Source organism: Neofelis nebulosa, chromosome 8, assembly GCF_028018385.1.
Source record: "Neofelis nebulosa isolate mNeoNeb1 chromosome 8, mNeoNeb1.pri, whole genome shotgun sequence".
NCBI lineage: Eukaryota > Metazoa > Chordata > Mammalia > Carnivora > Felidae > Neofelis > Neofelis nebulosa.
Genome location: NC_080789.1, coordinates 73,432,191 through 73,455,165, shown reverse-complemented (window position 1 = coordinate 73,455,165; position 22,975 = coordinate 73,432,191). Strand labels below are relative to the sequence as shown.

Below are 22,975 nucleotides of genomic sequence, written 5' to 3'. Positions count from 1 at the left end.
AGCACACATTATTTCAACTCTGTTGTTGAAAGTGTCCATGTACAGCCCAGATGACCCCTTGGCATGATGCTGTAAATGTTACACAGAATGACTTCCAAGGTCCATTCTTACACTGGCAAATAACTTCGATAAGACTCCTATTCTGATAATTCCACTGTTTGAAATGCTTCTTGAATTGGGTTAGGGATAGAAAAACTAGGAAAAATATAACTTGTTGCATATAAATCTTAGATTTGGAGTCAATCCAACTGGGGTTCAAATCCCATTGCTTACAAATTTTCATTGTGCAACATAAACAGAAATATACAACATTTATCTCTTTTCTCATTTGGAAAACAGGTGTAGCAATTAGTGTCCAATCTAAGAGAATTATTGCAAAAATTGAATGAAACAAGATTGTACCTGATGCATCATGCTCAGCGCAGAGTAAGAGCTCAATGAATGAGGCTTTATTATTTGGGTGGACAGTCTATCTAGAGATTGCAAGAGAAATGGCAATAGCATGGAAAGGCAGTAGCTGGGAGAATATGGGGGATGGCAGAGAAAGAAGGAGGCAGGTTAACCAATATGGGAAAGTGGAGAATAAAAATGGGGAAAAGAAACCAAAGTAAGAGAGGTGGGGAAAACTTCCTGGGAAAGACAACTCAGGATCAAAGCCTGGTCCATATAGTGGCCTAGTATGTGTCCAGTTACTGTGAGTCTATCCGTCACTCCTCTCTCCCCTGCTCACTGCTCCCATCCTTCTCCCCCTGCTGTCCACAGGTGCACAGAACACTTAACCTGTGAGCCTTTGCGATGACTATTTCTCTCCTTGAGTTCCTCCAGAAAGATATATTACCATTCCTTTATCTGTTAATTAAATCTTTGCACAAATTTCTGGCCCCTTCTCACTGAGACCTACACAGACCACAAAAAGAAAAATTACAACTCCCCTCCCCGACTCTCAGCCCTCCTGTGCTTCTCTGTTTGCTCCATAACACTTAGCAAATAATTACCTTTCTATAGCACTTAACCATCTACTGGTTTGTAGATGAAGTATTTATTATATTTATTGTCTGTTTGCCTCACTAAAATGTAAACTCCATGAGGTCAGGGGTTTTGTCTGACTTGTTCATCTGTATCACCTCAGTGCCTAAAACTGTCTGGCACCTACCTGGCTGGTGCTCATTGATTTTTCTCTCTGTCTCTCTCTCTGTCTCTCTTTAATTCATAAATGAAAATGGAGGGGGATAAAAGGAAGAGGAAACTAATCTCAGACTCAGGAAAATTATTTTCTAATTGTTTTTGTTTTAATTAATATTCCCAGTGCTTTGACAGGAGCATAACATTACACACTAGAAAGAGCTCAACATCTAATTATATTTTAAATTATAATTGTTAGCTTTGAGTTTTAATAACATCATTTGCCTTCTCTTCTGTAACCAACTCTAACTATACCTAGAACTTGAAATCGTATAAGCGGGGAACCTCAACTATATGTGGGACGCTTGAGTGACCCAGTTGGTTAAGCCTCCAGCTCTTGATTTCAGCTCAGGTCTTGACCTCACAGTTCATGGCATCAAGCCCCACATTGGCCTCTGCACTGACAGCAAGGAGCTTGCTAAGGATTCTCTCTCTCCCTCTCTCTCTGATCCTCCTCTGCTCATGTGCTCTCTCTCTCAAAATAAAAAAATGTTTAATGTTGTGATGTCTAAAATGTGCTGGTTTCCAGAAATTTGCTGATTATACAAAATACCTATTTATTTATTGGGGTATACACCAATAATATAATTCATAAGGCTTGTCTCTTGACATCCAGTAGAAATATCTGAAGTCCTGGTGTCTGGCAAATAAACTGGTGGTGGGAACAACTGGTGTAGACAAAGCACAGGTTTTGTAACATTTCATCCCCCTTTCCTGTATCATGTTCAACCACCTTATGTTGGTGGAAGTAGGATGAAGAATGCCTACTAACTAAGAGGTGAGCCTTTTCTCAAATAGGGGTTCTAAAGCTGAGAAAGTAGTTCCTTGTTGGATGAACATAGTAATTGACTTTTATAGCCTTTTAGAAAATACATGTGTTTGTATCCTTTTTAAACACATTAAGAAATACATTATATATGAATGAATGAATGAGAAATGAGTCTGCTGTGTTTCTGTATGCGGTCACATCAAAAGCTCCAAGTGGTTAAGTACTGTTTCCAGAACAAATGTTACAAGGTATTATTGTTAATCTGGTGATGTTTCACAGCCGTTTAGTCCTGCGAAAGTATATTGTCATCCCTTCTCCATTCCTTTATCTAGCATTCTAAATCCTGCCCCAAGTCAGCAACGCAGTGAAGTGTTCAGATAATCTGCCTGGAGCAGAGCATTTTGAGAAAAACAATATGGAATTTCAAGCAGTTTTTAAATTCATATCAACATTATTTTGGCTGTTCTTTATCAAGGTGCCTATTATAGCCATAAATAGGCCTCATTTCTTGAGGAAGATACGGAAAATTTAAATTTAGAGGAAACTATAACTTGAATAAGAATAGAAAATAAATCCATATAGAAAAATTAGTCAAACACAATATTTATTAGAATAACCAAGCAGCAGTTCTTCTGGAATCTAGGGATCTTTGTCTTCCCTGTCTTTGCCATATGGCCATTAACAACAGTGCATGATTTTACCACTTTAATGACGGCTTTAAAAATCCAACATAGAGTAGCTGTTGGGCAAGTGACAGCTTCTGAGTCTCCACATCAGGACAATGCCATAGTTAAGAACCCCAATGATCACACTTACCTTTCTTGACCAGCAGGAAAAAAAAGAACATAATTAGAGCCCTGTTAAAGAATATTGCTTGCTATTTTATTCAAATTTATTCCAGGTCCATTTTTTTCCCTCTTAAAATATGCCCATATATATATATTACAAAATGAAAAAAATTATCCATGATGCAGAGGCTAATTTCTGTCCTTCAGCTTCTCTGTCATGCAGTGTTTCAGCTCTCTTATAATAAACCCAGGTCTCTGTAACACCCAGCATTCTTCAACCTTAATGAAGAAAAATGCCACTAAAATTAAGCCTAAAACAATCCTCAACTGAGCGCGACTTCCCCCTTTATACATTTGGCAATGTCTGAAGACACTGTGACATTGTCCCAAGTGGTGGTGGTGTAAGGGGGGGATGTTCCTGGCATCTAGGGGGTAGAATCCAGGGAGGCTGTTAAACATCACCAACACACAAGATGGTCCACCACAACCAAGATGTGTCCTGCCCCAGTGCTGGTAGTGACACCATTGAGAAAGCCCAGCCTATAGGATGTTGTGCTATTCAGCAGTGCAGTCACATAGGAGATCATTTCTGGCAGCTGCTTCTCTCTGAGCATCTTTTACTAGAGTAATTGAGGGGGTAATGGATCATTATATGTGAATAGAATTTACCTCCATGTCTGGAATCTCAATACTTTACACACAGTGTCCAGCTCAAGCAATGAGAGGAAGTCAACTCACCATTGTCTAAATGTATTATTTTATTTTATTTTGAAAGACTTAGACTTCCTAAGTTTTGGATACTTTACTGAACTTCTTCCTCTTTCAACATAGAGCTCTTACTTTGTGAAGCTGTCATTTGATAAGTCTAGGACATTAGTGAACATTTCATAGTGGCATCAATTACCCATAATCCTCATCTTTTTAAAATTACCAAATCGAGTGCTCGCTTCGGCAGCACATATACTAAAATTACCAAATCGAATATTTCACAAAGGCCAAGTTCAGCCAATAGTTCTATACTCTGATTTAACAATATTTATCAGAACTTGAGAATCAATAATGGCTTGTCTTGTTATTATTTCCTTCTTTGATGAGTAGTTTTCCCAAGAACATAATATTTAGATTTAAATTAAGAACTATATTCTATATCCTATATAGTGATTAATTAATTCCAAACAACAAGTTGAAAACAAAGCAGACATGTCTCATGGTGGTATAACAAGAATGCTGAGAAAGTCAAGGTTTTTGGTTTGTTTTTTTTTTAATGTTTTTGTTGTTTTGTTTTTGACAGAGAGTAAACAGAGGAGGGGTAGAGAGAAAAGGGAACAGAGGATCTGAAGTGGGTTCTGCACTGACAGCAGACAGCCTGATGTAAGGCTTCAACTCATGAACTGAGAGATAATGAACTGAGCCAAAGTCAGACACTTAACCAACTGAGCCACTCAGCACCCGACTAGTCAAGGCTTTTAATCCCAGATTTAACACTTGTTGTATAACCTTGGTAAAAATCAATTAAACAAATACTTACCTCTTATTTAAGATGTGACTAATGCTTAAATCTCCTGTGAGCAGTGAAATAAATGTTGGTAAGGCAACTGATTTATAAATTGCTAAATAGATTGTGAATATCAAGCACTAACTCCCCTCATCTGTAATGACTTCACATGGGTTTGAAACTTATTATGAACTATGGTCTGTTTCTAGAGCTTAAGTGACTTTCCAAGTCTACATTGGTAACAAATGGTGTAGAATGGGGACTTAAGTTCTCTGACTACTAATTCAATGCTCTTATTGTGTATAGATTTTACTTTTTCAAATTTGTTCCATCCCCAAATCTCAAAAGCATCCTATCTCAATATGTTTAAATATGTCATAATCATATGTAACTGATAAACATTGGATAGAGAACCCTTTGGAATGCCATGTAGGTAATAAGGTATTATATATAATTTCCATATTTTTGTTGAACTCCTACCCTATGTCAGTATTGATTATTTTTTATGTATTGTCACATCACTTTGTCATAACAACTTTTAGAATTGTTTTAGAGCATCATTGTCACTAATGTATAGATGAAGAAATCAAAGTTCAGAAAAGGCAAGCGATTAGTCTGAAGTCACACAGCTGCTAAGGGGCAGAGCTCAGAATCGAGCCCAGGCTGAACATTCATACTTTTCCCCTTATGCTTTACTCTGCCTTTGTGTATTCTAGTAGTACGTCAATCACTATCTTTTCATATGCTGTTTATGCAACCTAGACTCTCAAAATAGTGCTTTCTCTGTTTCCACAGGTATAGACCACACGTTCTGGCCCCACAGACACATCATCTCATGAGGTCACCTGAGTTGCTAGATTCACCTTTCTATAGCAATGTCCCATGTCTAAGATCCTGTACTTAACCCTGCTGTGCAAATCTCCCCCACACATTTCAAGAAATTCCTACAAATGGTGGGATCTAGCTATTGGTGAAATCACAACTCTTAGAATCCATCTTCTCAGCTCCACCAGGACATACCCTCAGGTCTGAGTTATTAGAAGAACCCTCTGAGGGTCCCTGCAGGACAGAGCAGAGTTGGCTTTTGTACTGTGAGTACCCACAGAATGTTTCAGGGTGAGCATGGGCAGTGCCAGGGTCTTTGAGATTTTCCTACAGAGGGAATAGCATATCTGCCACTTTACTCTTCTGAGAAAAGAGTCACCAGTGGGTGACTGTTAAAGCAGACACACATTGCCGCCCCTCATGCCCATGTTGTCCCAGTACCATATGAATCATCAGATAAAGTTGTCTAAATAGTTTGCGTCTAGCAGAAAGTGCTTGAATTTTCAATTCTGTGAAAATTGGGGCAAACAAGAGCTGTGGATGCTCCTTTGCATGGTCTGGGTCCATTTTTCTTGCCTGTGTCTTCATAGGTCATTTTAGTAGGACATAGAGAGGGCCTGTATCAGGAGTTACTAACGAGTCATAATTCTAAGAAGAAAAAAAACTATCTTGTCTTTTTTTTAATTGTCTTTAACACTTTTGTTCTTATTGGAATTTGCATGTTATATTTTAAACTGATTAAGCCCTGAAGATGTCATTATATATTTAATAAGAACTGCTTTTGATCATATAATATCAATGGTGACAAATTTTTATCTGTGTATTATTCTCTTCTTTATCTGGCTCCCAGACCTTTATTAATGCCCAGTAGTGTCTGAATAAAAATATTTTCACTTGATATAATTTTAATAACCTAATTCATATGTCTTTCATACATATTCATATGAAGACCACATAACCCCCAGAAAAATGAAACGTATGCTATGAATTGATTAGTGCATCAAGCAATTGTATCAGATGCATACAAAAATGTGTGTTCTCCATGATCTTACTTATAAAATGCTTTTTGAGTTAAAGATTTATGTATTCAGCAACCTGTAACTCCTACATGCTACTGTAAAAATCTGCAAAATATAAAACAGCAGTGGCAAACTGAGAGTTAATTTCCATATATGCAAACATCTTTAAAAGATAGGCAAAGCCTAGCTAAGTTAACTTAATGTTATCTGTTAATTTATTATGATATCTCCTTTATATGCAAAACTTTGGAATCTAAATCATGATTATAAGAAGAAGGAAATCTTAGATGAAAAACAGATGACTACCTCTTGTGACAGAGTTTCCTCTCAAAAAATTATGAAAGGGTCATAAGAACAAAAATGTACTATGTAATATTGAAGTATTGAAGAGCCGAGAGGGCATGTGTGTGTGTGTGTGTGTGTGTGTGTGTGTGTGTGTGTGTGTGTTGGTACTCCTAAAGCACTATCATAAGGAAGAGGGTGTTTCAACTTGGCTCTGGTTGCAAGTGGTGGAAATCTGAGTCTGCCATTTAAAAGGAAATGAAGGAAGGGACTGTTTAAAGCCAAGACTTACCGTCCTAGCGTTCGTATTAAGATAGAGCTACCTGAAGCATGAGATCTTTGTGGTGTAAAAAAAATCAAATTTCATTTAGCATTCTACTAGTCACTCTTCTTGAATTATTCTTTACCCCCTTGAAATGTCCAAGTCACCCTGGGATAGCTATTTGTAAGCTGCCACTGTGAGATGACATTTAAAACAAATGAAAGAGATATAGACAACATCCTCTTTAAATAAACAAAATCAACCTCGGCTTGAAAGCTGGTGTGGAAATGCTCGCTTTCTGTCCTACTCTTCTGTGCATATGGCGTTCTGGAAATTATAAATTCTGTTTTACAGAACTACAATATTTATTACCAGAGGAAAATAGATTATTAATTACAGCCAAAGGCTGCTTTGATTAAATATACAATTAATTAGCTATGCTAAGCTCATCCATCCCAGAGCTCCTAATATTTTCAGCCCGATGATTCTTCTAGTACTTTTAATTAAAATTGTTTTAAAAAGCCACAAGTTAGCCGCATGTGCACTTAAACTGAAGTTATCTCTTCAGTGTTTCACTGATTTCCGTATGCCATGTAATTAATCTTTAGTGATTAAATGTACATAAAATCATCGGAGATGCAAGGTAATTTGTGCAGACATGGAACAATGGAGAGCTTTTACTAGGACTTTGCAGGATTGTTTTATCTGCTGAAATTTAATTCAAAAGCCTACAGATGTTAATTGTTTGAAGGAATTAAATTTATAAAAATTTGCCCCTCTCCCCCACTCTTCTAAACAAAGTGAAATAAAGTCAACAGTATTGTGGAGAAAAATGTTTGTGGCAATTTAAATTTAAAAATTTGATGACTCTATCTGCAGAGTTACATTCACTCTATTACTCTGCCTTATTTTCTTCCAAAAGGAGACATAGAGCCATGTGGAACAGCTTTCAAAAGGTGTCCCCAAATACTGTTGTCTGACTTTTCATGCATGCACTCAGCCCAAAAGCCTGGAGTTGGTCGCCGCTCTCCATACAGCCCAGATGTTATTTTGCAGTTCTTTCTTTCTCTTTGAATCACTTGTGATTGTGCCCACTAAAGGAAAAACCTGGGAGAACCCAGGTGGTCTTTTCCCCCAGGGGCCTCATCCATCTCATCTCAGGGGGCTGGTGAACTGTTGTGAGGCATTAACAACATTCTGTTACACGCGGCAAAGCTAGGCCTTGAACTGGGGATCTTGAGGTAAAGGTTCAGTCACAGGTTGACGGGCTCTTGAGTTACCTCTTTGAGCGTTATCTGATTCACTTACAGAAGCAGATAGGGGATTCTCTTCCCTAAAGTTTTAAGTAATGTCAGAGGTTGTGTAAGGAGCAGTGCTTATTCATGCTTATGCATGCTGTTCATAGATTTTTTAGAACTGAGGAGGTCGTTGGATCGCATCTTTTCTAGCCTTTTCATTTTGCGGAAGCGTTTTTTCACTTTCCACCTGGAGTTTTCTTGTCCAGGAGACACAAGTTAAGACAATTATCCATATTTATTAATGCCTGCAGTTCATTCACTACTTAATTTGAATTTTATGAACTGTCTGCTAAAAGAAAATAGAAGAATAAACTTCCCACCAATCCTCTTGTCCGATTTTTAGAGCTTCCATGCTAAAACTCCTATTGATGTTTAAAAATAATTAATAAGAATTTGTAGAAAAATCTTGGTGTTTTTTTTAACTTAGTAGCTAGTGTGATCTTGAACAGGTTGCTTAACCTGTTAAGGTTTAGCCTCTTTATCTGTAGGATGAGTGGGATATTTCTCTACCTCTAATAGCAGATAGTCCTGAGTAGAGTATGTGGTAAATAGGAAACACTCAACAGATATTTATTACTATTATAGTCTTTTTTATTCATTTCAGGGTGCACTTGAGACAGCCATGTCAATGATATTATTGGTGCCAATTCCATTTCTTTGATATAAGATAGCATCAGTTTTTTGCATATACATCATCTTTTGCCTTACACAGCAATCTTTTTTGCTGTTAATATGGAACAAAATATTTCTTTTCAAAGCCTATGAGTTTGAGGAAGTTGGAAGCATGGTGTTAGGAAGGTTATGGGCATGAGTTCTGGTGGGTTTATTTGCGGATGTAGAAGCTTGCAAATTTCCCTGGGGACTTGGCCTTTTTTCTGTAGTTTCATGTCATCGACTGAGCTCAACAAGTGTCAGAATGAATTCAAATGGCAGAATTGATTGTTGAAAATGATTTAAACCTCCTGTTTTTCCTAGGTTTCTGGCTTTGTTCAGATTTTGTCCTGTCCTCTCAAACTGGCATAAAATAGCTTTCATCTTCCAGGCACTAAGTTAAAGATGCTGATATTGAAAGATACAGTTATATATCATGCAAGTTCTACTTTCTTGTGTTAATCCCTATGTTCTAAAACTCCTATGTATTCACTTGGGTAAAATATATTTCTAAGTTTATATTCCACACAGAGCTATAAATGATTCAGGTAGAAGACCCTAGAAAGTATAAATGTGTTTGTGTATGAGTTTGTGAGTATGTGTGTGTATGTGGGAATGAGACAGAGAGAGAGAGAGAGAGAGAGAGAGAGAGAGAGAGAGAGAGAATTGTGTGCATCTGTGGATGTATATGTGTGTTTATGGTGAAACAGTTAACCTACCTGGCTAGGTGGGTACTAACCAGAAAGAGTTTCAGAACATTGATTGAGGTAGGTTTTGATCTCTAAGATAATCACAGAAAATATAGGGAAAATACAGGTCTATAGAGGATGGGCAATAGCTACTTAGAATGCCTTTATGCCTTTCTACTTAAAATTCAACTTCTACAGCTTGCATTTCCTTACAGTGTGGATTTGATTAATTGAAGTAGAAACCAAGGCTAGACTGTTGCAGACAATCTGCTAAACTGATAGGTATTAGAATAGGTATGAATGAAAGGATCAGAATATTGTTTTACAACCCTACCCATCTTCTCCTGGTTGGACCATCCATGCTTTACCTGTCTTGATCCAGGCACGGATCATTTTTCCCAGTAACTTCCTAAATGGTTTCCTGATTTCCATTCAGTTACTTCTCACCACAGTCTTTGGAGTTATCTTCCCCAAACCTAAATGAGACTGTACTACTTTTCTGATGAAAGGTGTTGTTTAAAACAAGTATTTTAGGGGTGCCTGGGGGCTCCGTTGGTTACATGTCCAACTCTTGATTTCAGCTCAGGTCATGATCTCATAGTTCATGAGTTTGAGTCCTATATCAGGCTCTGCACTGACAGTGCTTGGGACTCTTTCTATCTTCCTCTCTCTCTGTTCCTTCCCCCTTGTCCTCGCTCACTCTCATTAAATAAATAAATTTTAAAAAATTAAAAATATCAAAAAATACATTACTGTGGCCTATTAAGGACACAGGGATCTGTGTCAGACCCTTCTTTTCCACCTCTTTGCCAGACGTTTACCAAATCCCCCATACTCCATCACACCAGATCTCTCTTTGGTTCCCAGAAGACTGGGTTTTTCATGCCTTTACTCTAAGGTTCCTTTCTTTTTTCCCATCTTTGCAACTTATGAAACTCTTCATCTTTTGAGACCTAACTCAAATGTCAAATCCCTATACTCCTGGGTACATTTAGCTCTTTGTGCTCCCACAGAACACAGTTCATACCTTCAGCTCTTGACAAGTCTGCTTACAATAATAGATGTATATATTGTTTTCCCAAACAGGTTGTGAAGGGCAGGTGCCTTCCTTGCTCAGCCTCTTATACCTTCTGACCTCAGCGTCCACAACTTTCAAAGGGGGATAAAATACTTGCCTCACATGATCATTTCTGGGTGTGATTGAGAACACATAAGCCAAGTGCTTCGCTCAGCTCCTGGCACGTTGTGAATGCTCACTCAGTGCTAACTGATATTATGGTCGTTGTCACGGCCAGGACTGTGAGTGCAGGTATTAGCTTGTATCCCCAGAGAACCGCCTAGTTTCCGTCACTCAAGAGTTAGGAAGGAAGGAGGGAAGGAAGGAAGCATCCCTCAGCAGCATAGCAATCTGTTTGCTGCCTTAGCTGTATTATTTATTTGATCCTACCCACAACTCTGAGGGGTATTAGCATCTTCTATTCCAGATGAAGAAACTGAGGCTCAGTGAGTTTAAATAACTTACTCAGCGTGACACAGCTAATACTGAAACTCTTTAGATCCCAGTTCTGAATGCTTCCTGCATCTACAACTTTGAAGGATTAGTGGGGCTTCTGAGCAGAGCTTCTGAGTGGGGCTTGCCCTTGTGTGCCACTCAAATAATTTACATATTTCAGTAAATGGAATAATCTGGGTAACTGGGCTACCTAATGGAGCTGGGCAGTGAAAGGAAAGCAGTTTGCATGTAAACACAGGCAACGTTCATGACAAATCCAATCACATTTGTTTTAACATGGATTTTGCTAGGGAAATGAAAAGTTAGCACATGTTTATTGAGTATCAAGTATGTACCAAGCATGGCTCTGGGACTTTAAACTACAGCACTGAACAGAACTGTTAGTTTCTTGTCATTGAATGGTTTTTTTTTTGGTTTTTTTTTTTGTTTTTGTTTTTGTTTTTGTTTTTGCACGGAAGCATTTAAGTAGGGATGCTTTTGGAGATAGGGTACAGCGAAATTTTGGTGAAGATGTTATTGGCATCTTTGATGTTCTTATGACAGATGCCATGTTACGAATAATTCACTATCTCCTGATTCCTTATTAGTAGCTACGTGGAACACTTGTATTCCTTTCATTTAACAGATGGTTATTTTTGGCACTTCTTTGGCACTATGCTACTGTGGCTGATGGCTGAGACCCAAGGTTATGTTCTTGATATCCATATATGCCCTAAGAACAAAAAATGAGACCAAGAGATCTTGTCCAGGGGCTAAGAGCACATTTCCTCTTTTTCAGTGAATATGAAAACAAATTGCTCTAAATCCTCAGTTATTGATGCTGTTTATAGTAATTTTTAAAAAGAAACTCTGGGTCATTTAATTACGATGAAGATTTTGCCCAGTGAAATAATGTGAGTTCATTTTAAAAGAATTTGCCCTATATATGCCTTATGTCTTTACACCCTTAGGCCCAGTCCAGAAAATGTTAGGTCTGCCTGAGAATTTCTCATTAAGTTTAACATACTTGGATCTGATATGTCAAAACTCAATGGATAGGTTTATTAATAATCAGTTACATCAGCTTAGTATTATCTTAGGAAGTAAAAGGTCAGTAAGTAGTTGTTATCCTACCATTTTATCAGTGGACTCTTCTCCAAAGACTTCAAGTCATTATTCACTGCTTATAGAGTCACTTGAGATATAAAAAGTCTTTTTATAGTAATGAAAGAGCTCCCACAATTAGCCAGAAGGCAGCCATCTATCTTTTTAAATAGCTCAGCTTGGAGGAGAACAGGATTTCAGGTGATATTCAGTAGATGAATTGTTATGACAAGATAAAGTTGGTGATACCAATCTGTGTTTTTTGCTGTAGGGATGTGTGTGTGTGTGTGTGTGTGTGTGTGTGTGTGTGCGCGTGCGCACACACACACACATGTCCACAAGAAAAAAAAAAAGACATTCAGTGCAGAGTAGGAATTTGTTTCTCTAAAGATATGCAAATACAGAAGTAAACTCTGAAGAAGCTGTGTCCAACAATTCCTTACAATTATTATTAACTCTAAGTGATTACAACACGAATCTGTTTTTAGCTAATAAATGATAAAATAGGATTTTGAAACATTTTATTTCAACATAATTTCAGGCTTCCTGAAAAGTTTTAGTAAGAGTAGTACAAAGAATTCTCAAATACCATTCATCTAGATTCCCCAGATTTTAACATTACATTACATTTGCTTTAGATTCATCCTCTACCTTCCCCCACCTCTCACCCTCTCTTTTTCATGAAGTTCTAAGGGTTAAGATCACCAGTAACAGACAAATCCATACTACTTGCCTCCTGATAGGATAGATGGAGAAAGACACAACACCACTTCTAGGCATTCTTTCCAAAAACACAAAACCTGTACCTAATCAAGGAAACACACTAGACAAAGACACATTGAGGGATATTCTGTGAAATAACTATGCATATCAAATATATGAATACTTTAGATTTGCTATGTGATCTCAATAAAAGTCGTACTTTCTTTCTCCCTTAAAAATGCGACTTTTGCTAAATCCGAGAAACTGGTAATTGTATTTTTGATGCAACTAATTTTGCTAGTGAACTTAATTTGCAAAGATGGTAAGTTTCAACTTTTACTATACGTTTTTGTTATTGTTTGAATCAGAGAAGTTTATGTCTCGTTCTATCAGGCAGGGCCCCTGAAGGAAACGGAAGTCACAAAGGATTTAATTGAAGCGAATTTAATGATGGAGCAACTTATAGGGGGTGTGAGCAGAGTTAAAAAGAACATAGGAAATCGCAGTATAAAGAAGTCCTTACTGCCCATACCCTTGAAGAGGGACATTGAATGAGAGATGTGAACAGAACCTAGCAAGATCTGGTGTCCTGAAAGCCAGGTGGAGAGGGAGCTGGATAAAGACATATCGTACTAGCTCTCTTACCATTAACTGAACCAAACAAAATACATAAAGCAGGGAGCACAGTGACGCAGTATACAGTGGTCAGTGTCCCAGAGCACCGAGCTGGGTAGACTAGACTGTACATCTGATGGACAAACTAAGAACCGCCAGCTCATGTGCCAAAAAACAGATACCTCCATTTCTTTCATTAACATAATTGAAATAAATCCATTTATATGAAGGTTAAAAAAAAAACTATGTTGCATATATTTCAATTTATTTCCCTCAGTAAGAATCAAAACATACCATGACCTGTTCTTTAATAACAGGGATAATTTATATAAATAATCACTTCCAAATGGGAAAGCTTAGAAGAGAAGAATGTGGCAGTGGGAATCAGGAAAGAAACAGAAAATACAGAGGAAGGGCTACAAAAAATAAAACAAAAGATAATCAAGGGAAAAAGCAATTAGGAAAGGTGCATCCCCAAGATTGCCTATAACCAAAATGATCAATTTGTTCAAGAATAGTTCTGATAAATTCACAAAGAATGGGTCTACAATATCTTGATAAGAAAGGTTGAAGATGAGTCATGCTTGCATTTGGGAATACCTCACTATCAAAGTGTACGGTGAAAGGGATCAGGAAGTAGCACACTGTCCTACAACAGTGACCTCAGTGTCACAATCAATTAGTTAAATGTAACAATAGACTTTCGAAATATCTCCTTGGGTTACCGGGGGTCTGCAATTCATTACTGTTATATGTAGGAGCCTTTTTAACATATTCAGTTTTTTAGGTTGTGAATGTATATCATGTCACGCAAAGGTTATTAAGGACAAATCCCACAACGTCACAAATTACAAAGGTTAGGCAATAGTCTTTACTGGTAAAACATACAAGTCAGGAGTGAGTACCATGGGGAGTCATGCAGGGGCCACAAACTGATGGACATGCGTTGTTTCTGTAGTCCAGTGAAGGGATCCCCACCCACTGTTGCTCTCTTCTTTCGGAAACATTATCAGTAAGGAAACAGACTACAAGAATTTCAGAATATCCGGGTTAGAAGTTAGTGACTTCCATTTGGCTGGGAAAGCCAGTTGCCTTGCTCAGGGGGACTTTGGAGCTCAAAGCTGTAGCACCCCCACACACCAGGAGAATGAAGCTACCAGTCCCTCATAGTCCAAGCTTGCTAGAAGGAACCCCAGGATCACTTTTGGGTAAGTCTGCCTATTATATCAATGTGATCATTACATATTCGCGTCTAAAAATCCAGTAACCATGCTTTCAAAGAAGATCACTGCAGATCACACAGACTTTTGGCTTAATGCAATTTAACATTTCTTGTATTCTTCTAAAATTACATCATTTTCACAAACCCACCAGTGGTTATTTTGTTCATTGATAACAGTAAAGCAGGTCAAAGTTAATTTTGTCAATCTTTCACTAGGTTTTCTTCATATAATTTTGCACAATTCTTATTCTGTGTGTTCTTTTTACTATAAATATTTTTTCTCCTGTGCTATGCTTAATTGATATGACAGATGTCTACATAGAAGCAAACATACCAAAGTTGAGAAAAAAATTATATGCTTAAATTCCCTAAAATGCATTTAAAGATTATATATGACAAGTGTTTTAATGACAATAGGGTTTGGATTATTTTACATTTCTTCCATACCAAACATTTTAGCACCAATTTAAATATCATTTCTTCCTTTTATAAAATGTTACCAGGCCATGTTTTTACAACACCTCCATAACTATCAGAGAAGTTGATCAGCGTTCACATAGAGCCTTTCATCAAAATTAATTCCACGTTTACTTGTGAAGGGGGAGATCTTATAAACTGGCATTGCCCAACTAGAATTATACTACTTGGCTCTGAGGATCTATATGTAAACCATAGTAGATGATAGCACTGTATTATATAATTGAAATTTGCTAAGAGAGTAGAACTTAAATGTTCTCACCAAAAAAATTAATTAATCAATATGTGAAATGATGGATGTGTTAAGTAACTAGATGGTTGGAATCCTTTAATGGTATATAAATATACCAAATCAACACAGTGTACACATTAAATGTCTTACCATTTTCCATGTCATCTATACCTCAGTAAAGTGAAATGAATGAATGAGTGAATGAATGAGTGAGTGAATAAAAATTTTGTAAACATAAAAACTAATAATATTCAAGTTGAAGATTGGTCGATGTCACTTGCACGTAATCTACAGTATTCTATGCTTCTTCTCTTGAGTTTTCTTATATGCATTCTCCTATGAAAGGCACAGATGCATAAAAGGCCTTATTTTTCATAAGAGGAAACAGAGGTTTGGAAAACCTCATCATTCCCAAACAGCTGACTCTGGAAATGGCAACTCACCAGGGTGACTTGGTTATTCACGCACTTGTTTGCACTTCAAAAGGAAAAAAAAGAAAAGCCTGTTTGTTTTCTGATACTCAAGAAAATTTTGCATGTGGCTGGATTTGGAGGAATAATCAAAGTAGCACAGCTCATATCCAAGCTGAGGCCACCAGTCACTCTGGGGAGGTTGCTGACAAGTGGCCCAGATTTTGCAGTTTATCCAAAAGGGTAGATTGTTCGTTAAACAGAAGCCTCATCAAACATTGCCGTGATATGGTTTACATATGAAAAGCTATATTCTTTACTTAACATTCACAAGTTGCTTATGGATTAATTAGCCCATCTGCCACAACAAATGTATTCACACTTCTTTTGCATTGGTTGCTGAAAAGTGACTGCCTTTCTCCTATCCACTTAGCCCTATCAGTATGATGGAAAATAACTTTTTAGAAACAAGACACTTAATTTTTCAACTTATAAGTTCAGGGGTAAGAGAAAAACCTTCCCAGAAGATTGTTTCCCACGATTGGTTTTTCTTTTAGTCACCAAGTATTCGTTTATTTGTTGGTTCATCTGACTGTCTTACAACTACTCCAAGTTTGATACGATTAAGACTGCTCCTGGGGCACCTGGGTGGCTTAGTCAGTTGAGCGTCCGACTTTGGCTCAGGTCATGATCTCATGGCTCGTGAGTTCGAGCCCCGCATCAGGCTCTGTGCTGACAGCTCAGAGCCTGGAGCCTGGTTCAGATTCTGTGTCTCCCTCTCTCTCTGCCCCTCCCCCGCTCATGCTCTGTCTGTCTGTCTCTCTCTCTCTCTCAAAAATAAATAAACATTAAAAAAAAAGAATTTTTTTAAATAAAAAAAAAGACTGCTCCTTCCATGTGCTTCCAGTCCCAAATTTACAAGGGCAACCACATATCTCTATTGTAGAACTTCTTCAATTGACATCTTCTCCTTTCTTATGCTGTGGCCAGTTCTGATCACTTCTTTAGATGCACAGTGTGCTGGTTTCTCCTCTATCTCAAATCAGGTGGCTTAATCATCATTTGAGAGTCCATTTGTCCCACTCTGGCACCTATAGCCCTTTGTCAAATAGCAATCACACAAGTCTTTTCAGTTATACTCCAATTGCTATACTCTCGTTCAGTAGTGGTAGAACCAAATCTGTTTTGGCCACAATTATCAAAATGCCAGATGTGATAGTAATAGAGGGAATTATCTCGTAGACTCCTCATGTTTATTATGACTCTAACCTCTCACCTGTGCCATTCAACAATGACTTCACAAAAAAGTCTCTTTCTCAATGCCATGTTTCAATCAAATCTCCAGCCTTTTTGAAACCCTTCTGGATGTAAACTTCAAACTCAAACCCCATGACAGATGGGTGTTTCTCCCTAATTTTCAAATTACCTTTCTTCTCTTCCCATCAGTTTTGCTCCCAACCCTTTTTATCTAGTTTTTGTTTTCTCCTGAAAATCAACTTCTCTCTTACTCTCCTAGGATTTTTGTTTCCCTCCATTTATTTAGCATCTAGAACATTTTGGCTACTTATATTAAATGGGACACTGTTAACAGAGGGCTTCTCCATCTCCTGTCTCATTTTCACAAAACAAATAAAAATTGTATGTTGTTTGTACCAAAGCAAGATTGAGACAAGAAAGAAAGAAGGGGGAGGGGGAGAGGAAGCACAGGAAGGAGAGAGGTAGAGAAAATGATAGAAATGGAATAGAATGATAAGGATGTGGCACCATGAAATATTAGATACCTTGCTGTTGGTTTAGGATCTAGCCACTTGGGAAAAATGAAGTGTGGCTACTGATTTATTTGTTAATTTACTACAAAATTTTTTCTACGGTATTAAAACCTCAGGTATTCTTCCATGTTCTTCTTCCCCGGTGTAATTGATGATAACTGAGCAAAGCAACTGCCAGAAACTCCCAATTAAGCTATTGTTTTCTGTTGTTGTGAAAGGCATAATTTATAAAATGGTGACCTTTTGGTAGGCTAACAGTATGTTGATGAACTTCAAGTGAAGTGAAAAAAAAAGTGTTTTGTTATCATCAGTGCTTACATTTTCTAAGAGATCATGTGAGACAGAGCCTTTAAAGGTCATAGACTTCTTTACTTTGAGAGATATTAAATAGCTTATGAAAATAGAGGTCAGCTGCATGATAACTGGAAGAAAAGAGCATTCCCAATGGGGAAGTAAGATATTTGAGATTATATTGACTGTCCTTTTTGAAGATTGTATTTGATTGTCCTTAAAGCAGAAAATGAAATTTGCATATAAATGCTATAATTGTAAATGAATGAATGTACAGGTCTTAAAATCAATACCTATTGATCTTGCTGTAAGAACGCTAATATGGTCTGCATATACTAAGTGTTATAATAAGAACTAATTATTTCACAGTCTAAAATAGTCTTTAGTAATTTTTATGTTTCTGCTTAAATTGTTATACTTTTCTGGATTTTGCAAAAAATAATCATGAATCAGTAAGGAGCCCACTTTTTAAAATTATTCTTGCCTCGAAAATCACTAAAACAAGTAAGAAACAACAGAATACCAAGACTTGATTATAGGCAACGTGCTGAGACACCTTGAGGAAGAAATAGAATAATGGCATTAGTCTGTCCACTACTTAATGACACACAATTTATGTGTTAGAAGGATTTAATGTGTGACTGGAAGACACCCTGGCCACAAATTATTTTTCCCTTTACCCTCAGATACTGCTTGAAGTCCTTCAAAAAGGGCACTGTCTTCTTTCATTCTACCACTGTTGGAGGTCGCTTTAAATGAAAAGCTTTAACATATTGACATGTTCCAGTAGGTTTTAAGTAGTCGATAATAGATTATGACCAAGAATTCTTTTCAGAGTAGGAAGGGTGTAAGACTTTCCCAAAATGGATATTCACTAATCTGAAGGGACACCATAAAGTGGGAAGCCTGGAGACAAATGGCAATTTCTCCCTACCACATAGATCCTGGTAGAACAATCTTACTTACCATTGGATCATCTTCTACAACCCTGAAACTTAGAAATACTGACCACGGTATGAAACATAAAGATGATACCAGCCAACATGAGAGGCTAGATTTCAGGCTGTGTTTTTCCATTCTTGGACTTCACTTATCATCTGTTGATGACACATCCTCAGGGGAGACAGTGGTGGGCCTAGCCCAAAGTGTCATTGTCCAGTAGTTCAAAGAATGAATGCCTGTGTCCATACCTGTCCCTTCTTCACATATTCCCATATGCCCAAAGTCATCCAGACATCCCAAGGTTGTACCAATAAAAATTTAGTAGTCACGTTCAAGTTTAGTCCTTGGAGAAAAGAATCAGAGTGAGAATTTACAGAATAGAGAGTGTGGGCACACTGGTAGGTAACCATTCACATCTTTTACTGAAGTTTGTTACTAGTGATCCAAGAACTGTACTGGGACATATTTTGCTGGTGAGGAAACTTAATTGCTCAATTTTTGAAGGCACATTAACTCTTTCAGGGTCCATTGAGTAAATTAGCTCCTCCAGGTCATTAAGCCTGTCTCTACATGACATGACGATTTCTACCTGGCATTGTATCATTTACCCCCAAACACCCCATACTTGCTCTGAGCGCATACATATTCTTTGTCTACTCAGGGAGAGAGAACGTGCTCATTTGGATGTCAGCAACTGTTCTAATACTGCAACTCAGCGACTCCCTTTGCTTCTTTTTAAGCCACCCAGGGATCTCTAAGGATTTGCTGGTGCATAGCAGTTATCAGAGCCTCCCCACCAGGCGGGTGGTTTAGTTGTCTAGAAATGGTATAATTTCAGGGGTTTTAAGCACAGTATTGTGCCCCCAAGTATCTCTTCCTATCGGCAAAAGCCAACATTATTGATTCATTTAAGGTGGGAATTGTGCTGTAGTCCTTGATGCTGTAGTCCTTTATTAAAACACAACTTCCACTAAGGGACTCTGCTCTCAGGACCCATTTTAGAGAAATAAATTGACAGATATTTGAGAGCAATCTGTACTGCCATTGGAGAGGATGTTTAGAAGAGTGTGTGACTATTTGGAATGCCACAAAGTCTAGGGAACGGCATTGGCTCTTGATGATTAGGCATGGGAGAGTCTCACAAAAACAATGATTTTTCTCTTCCACATGCCAATGGTTGGCCCTGCTGAGAAGCACTGGTGGAGAGCAAAGGTAAATGTTCCCTATTTCTCTGTTCTGTCCAGGGCTACCTTGGAGAGTCATAAATGGGTATAAATAAACACAGGTGAGGATCCAACTGCACATAGTATACTCAGACATGTTTTAGAGCATTGTTCCTTTCAAGTGCATCTAAATCAGCTGGGATTTGTTAATATGCCAATTCTGATTCAGCGGGTCTGGGATAGGGCCAGGGATTCTGCATTTCTAATAATCTCTTATGCGATGCTTAGCTGTGGGTCCACAGACCACACAGAATAGCAACGATTTAAGATAAAACGTACATGACAATGACATGGTCTTGGATTCAAAAGTGATGAAAATGAAAGAAATTTGACAACACCCAAAAAATTGGATTTCAGGCCAGTAAGACTTGGATTAAATATTGAAAATCCCATCAAGAGATTGATAGAACATTAAAAAAAAAAAGATATACTTAACATTTCTATCTATCTGAAGATTTGGGTGAATGTTTTCTGAGGCTGATGTGTTATTTAAATTTTTAAGTCTAGGCACGCCTGGGAGGCTCAGTCAGTTAAGCATCCAACTTTGGCTCAGGTCATGATCTCACCATTCCCGAGTTCGAGCCCCATGTCGGGCTGTGTGCTGACTGCTCAGCGCCCGGAGCCTGCTTTAGATCGGTGTCTCTGTCTCTTTCTGCCCCTCCCCCACTCATGCTGTCTCTGTCTCTCAAAAATAAATAAATGTTAAAAAAAAATTATAAAAAAAAATTTAAGTCTTTAACTGAGGATCTTCACGATGTACTTCCTAAAGAAACAAGAAGCAGTTGTTTTCCTAATCTTCACCTCCGCATGTTGGTGAAGAGTTCAATAAATGTCAGTGTCTGATTAAATATTGCGTTACAAAACTCGTATCAGAGCTGGTTTAAACTCACCCTCCCTACCCTTTATTAATCTACGATGACAGCCTCTCTGTTCTTTCCTCTGAGATGAGAAATGTGCTTTTATCTTCACAGGTCAATGGGAAGGATCTCTCAAAGGCCACCCATGAAGAGGCAGTGGAAGCTTTTCGAAATGCCAAGGAACCCATTGTGGTCCAGGTGCTAAGACGGACGCCTCTCAGTAAACCTGCGTATGGAACGGCCCCGGAAGTGCAGCTCATGGACGCCAGCACTCAGACAGACATCACCTTTGAACACATCATGGCTCTGGCCAAACTTAGACCACCTACCCCTCCAGTGCCAGACATCTGTCCATTTCTGCTCTCAGACAGGTATCTTTCCTGTCATTTTTCCCACAGCCCTATTTGTTGTCATTCAGCCGTGTCGAGTAGGGGTTGGAGAGAATCAGTCATGCTAGCAAGTTGACAATTAGAGAGACAGGATCTCACTTCTGTTTGGAAAATGTCTCTGCCGTGTCTGTATCCAATTAGTTCTCAGCTGCCCCTGCTAGCTACTTTCCCTGACCCACAGAGTTGCTTCACTTTGGGAATCATGCTTGCTGAGGAGCGATGAAAATTTCTGGCTCTGATTAGTTCATCTTCATATTTCCAGCCATCAAAAGCCTTATGCCACTCATGAGCACTGGTCAGGGAAATAGCTTCTCTCACCAAAGCTGCCAAAAACCTTATTAAGACTGACACAGAAGTGGCATGTTGGCAGTATATTCTCCTCTGTGAGTTGCCGCTCTCCCTTTCACTCTTTTGCTTTTCTCTTCTTTAAAGGAAAAGCTAGGAAATTAATTAAAGTGTAATTCTCCAAAGAAAGCAATTACCCAATATATTGAGATGTAAGCAAAAAAATCCTGGCTGTCAGTGAGTAAGTACAGAGCACCGTGAAATAAGGATCTATTAAATGAATAGTTCTTCCCAATTTTTACCTAATTTCAAGGGAGTTAGAGATATTCTATTCAAATAATCTTACTTGTACAGTTTTGTTTTATGAGAAAGTGTGTTTTGCCCCATACATTTTGTTCTATGAGCTTTTAAGCAAATGTTCAAACATTATAGAGAGTTTGATTTATAAGAACAATAGTCTCTTTGGATTGCATTTTCATTGCCTACTGCAATCCATTTGACACATTATAAAACATGGATCTGATCATGCCAGTTCCCTGCCCTTTAGCGGCTTTTGTTAGGTTCATTCCAGTGGCTCACAGGTGTACATTCGAATCACCTGGTGATTTTGAAAGGCAGTATCAATGCGATGGCTGAATCCCACTTCAGGCCAATTAAAAAGGAGTTTTTAGCGTGAGGCCCGAGCGCCAACATTTTTCAGAAACCACCCTAGGCATTTTTAACGTGCAGCCATGTTTTTGGAAACTGCTCCTTGAAACTTCAAGTCCTGGGAGGGTAGGAGCCCTGTTTATCTTGCTTATGACTCCATTCATGCGTGTATTCCTTATTAAATAGCCCCCTTCATCAGGCACTGGAACTAGGTGCCGGGCTTAAAACCAGTAACAAAACTAAAGTCACTCCCTCCTGGAGCTTATATTCTAGAGGAGGAGATGAAGAACACACAAGCAAACAAATATATAATATCTTTTAGTACAGCCTGATACAGGGTAGCCTTCCAATAAATACTTTAATGAATGAATAATAGTTAATTTGTATTAGCTAATCTGACACTTGTCAGGTAATATTAGTTTTCATTCATTGACGCATTTAGTCCTCACAACAATCTTTTGAGGGAATGCACCGTATTATTATCATCATGGACATGGGTAGATGTTAGGTAATTTGGCCAAGGTCACATACCAAGGAAGTGATAGGGCCAGGCTCCTGAGCCTAAGAGGTCAGACCCCAGCACCCACTCTCTTAACCAGTATCCTATGTCGCTCTTCGTAAGTCCTGCAGATCTTAGCTTAGAGGCAGCCTCTTCTAGCAAACTTCCTAGGGCTGCAGAAGGGACATCCCCCATCTGCTCTCATAGCCTCTATATCTCCCCTTAAGTACCAATCACATCATATTAGCAGTCCCGCTTACTGCTCTACCCAATTCATAGGGCAAGAACTGGATTTTGTGCACCAACAGATTTCTAGCACTTGGCGTTGGGCCTAGCATCTGATAGGCAATAAATGTTTATTGAATGAATAAGGTGCCCCTCCTGGCAGTGCTCCCTTCTTACCAACTGAAAGATAAGGAAAACACATCAGATGCCCAAAGCAGCAAGCTTAACAGTTTACCAGCTCAAAAGGGTTTTCAGAGCCAGCCCAAATTTAAGCAAGGAGGACTTACCTATTAGAACCAGTAAGCAAGATGCTGCTTATATGGCTTTTGCTAT

General features: G+C 38.3%; 1 protein-coding gene across 2 annotated transcripts in view; it reads left to right on the top strand.

Annotated features, from left to right (window-relative positions):
- The window catches only part of PDZRN4 (PDZ domain containing ring finger 4), a 367,049-nt gene that overhangs the window by 273,826 nt on the left and 70,248 nt on the right, over nucleotides 1-22,975 (top strand). For both annotated transcript variants that reach the window (XM_058743095.1, XM_058743097.1), the window contains one exon: nucleotides 20,711-20,967. In XM_058743095.1, coding sequence (XP_058599078.1) covers nucleotides 20,711-20,967 — 257 coding nt within the window. The remainder of the gene's footprint in view (nucleotides 1-20,710; nucleotides 20,968-22,975) is intronic.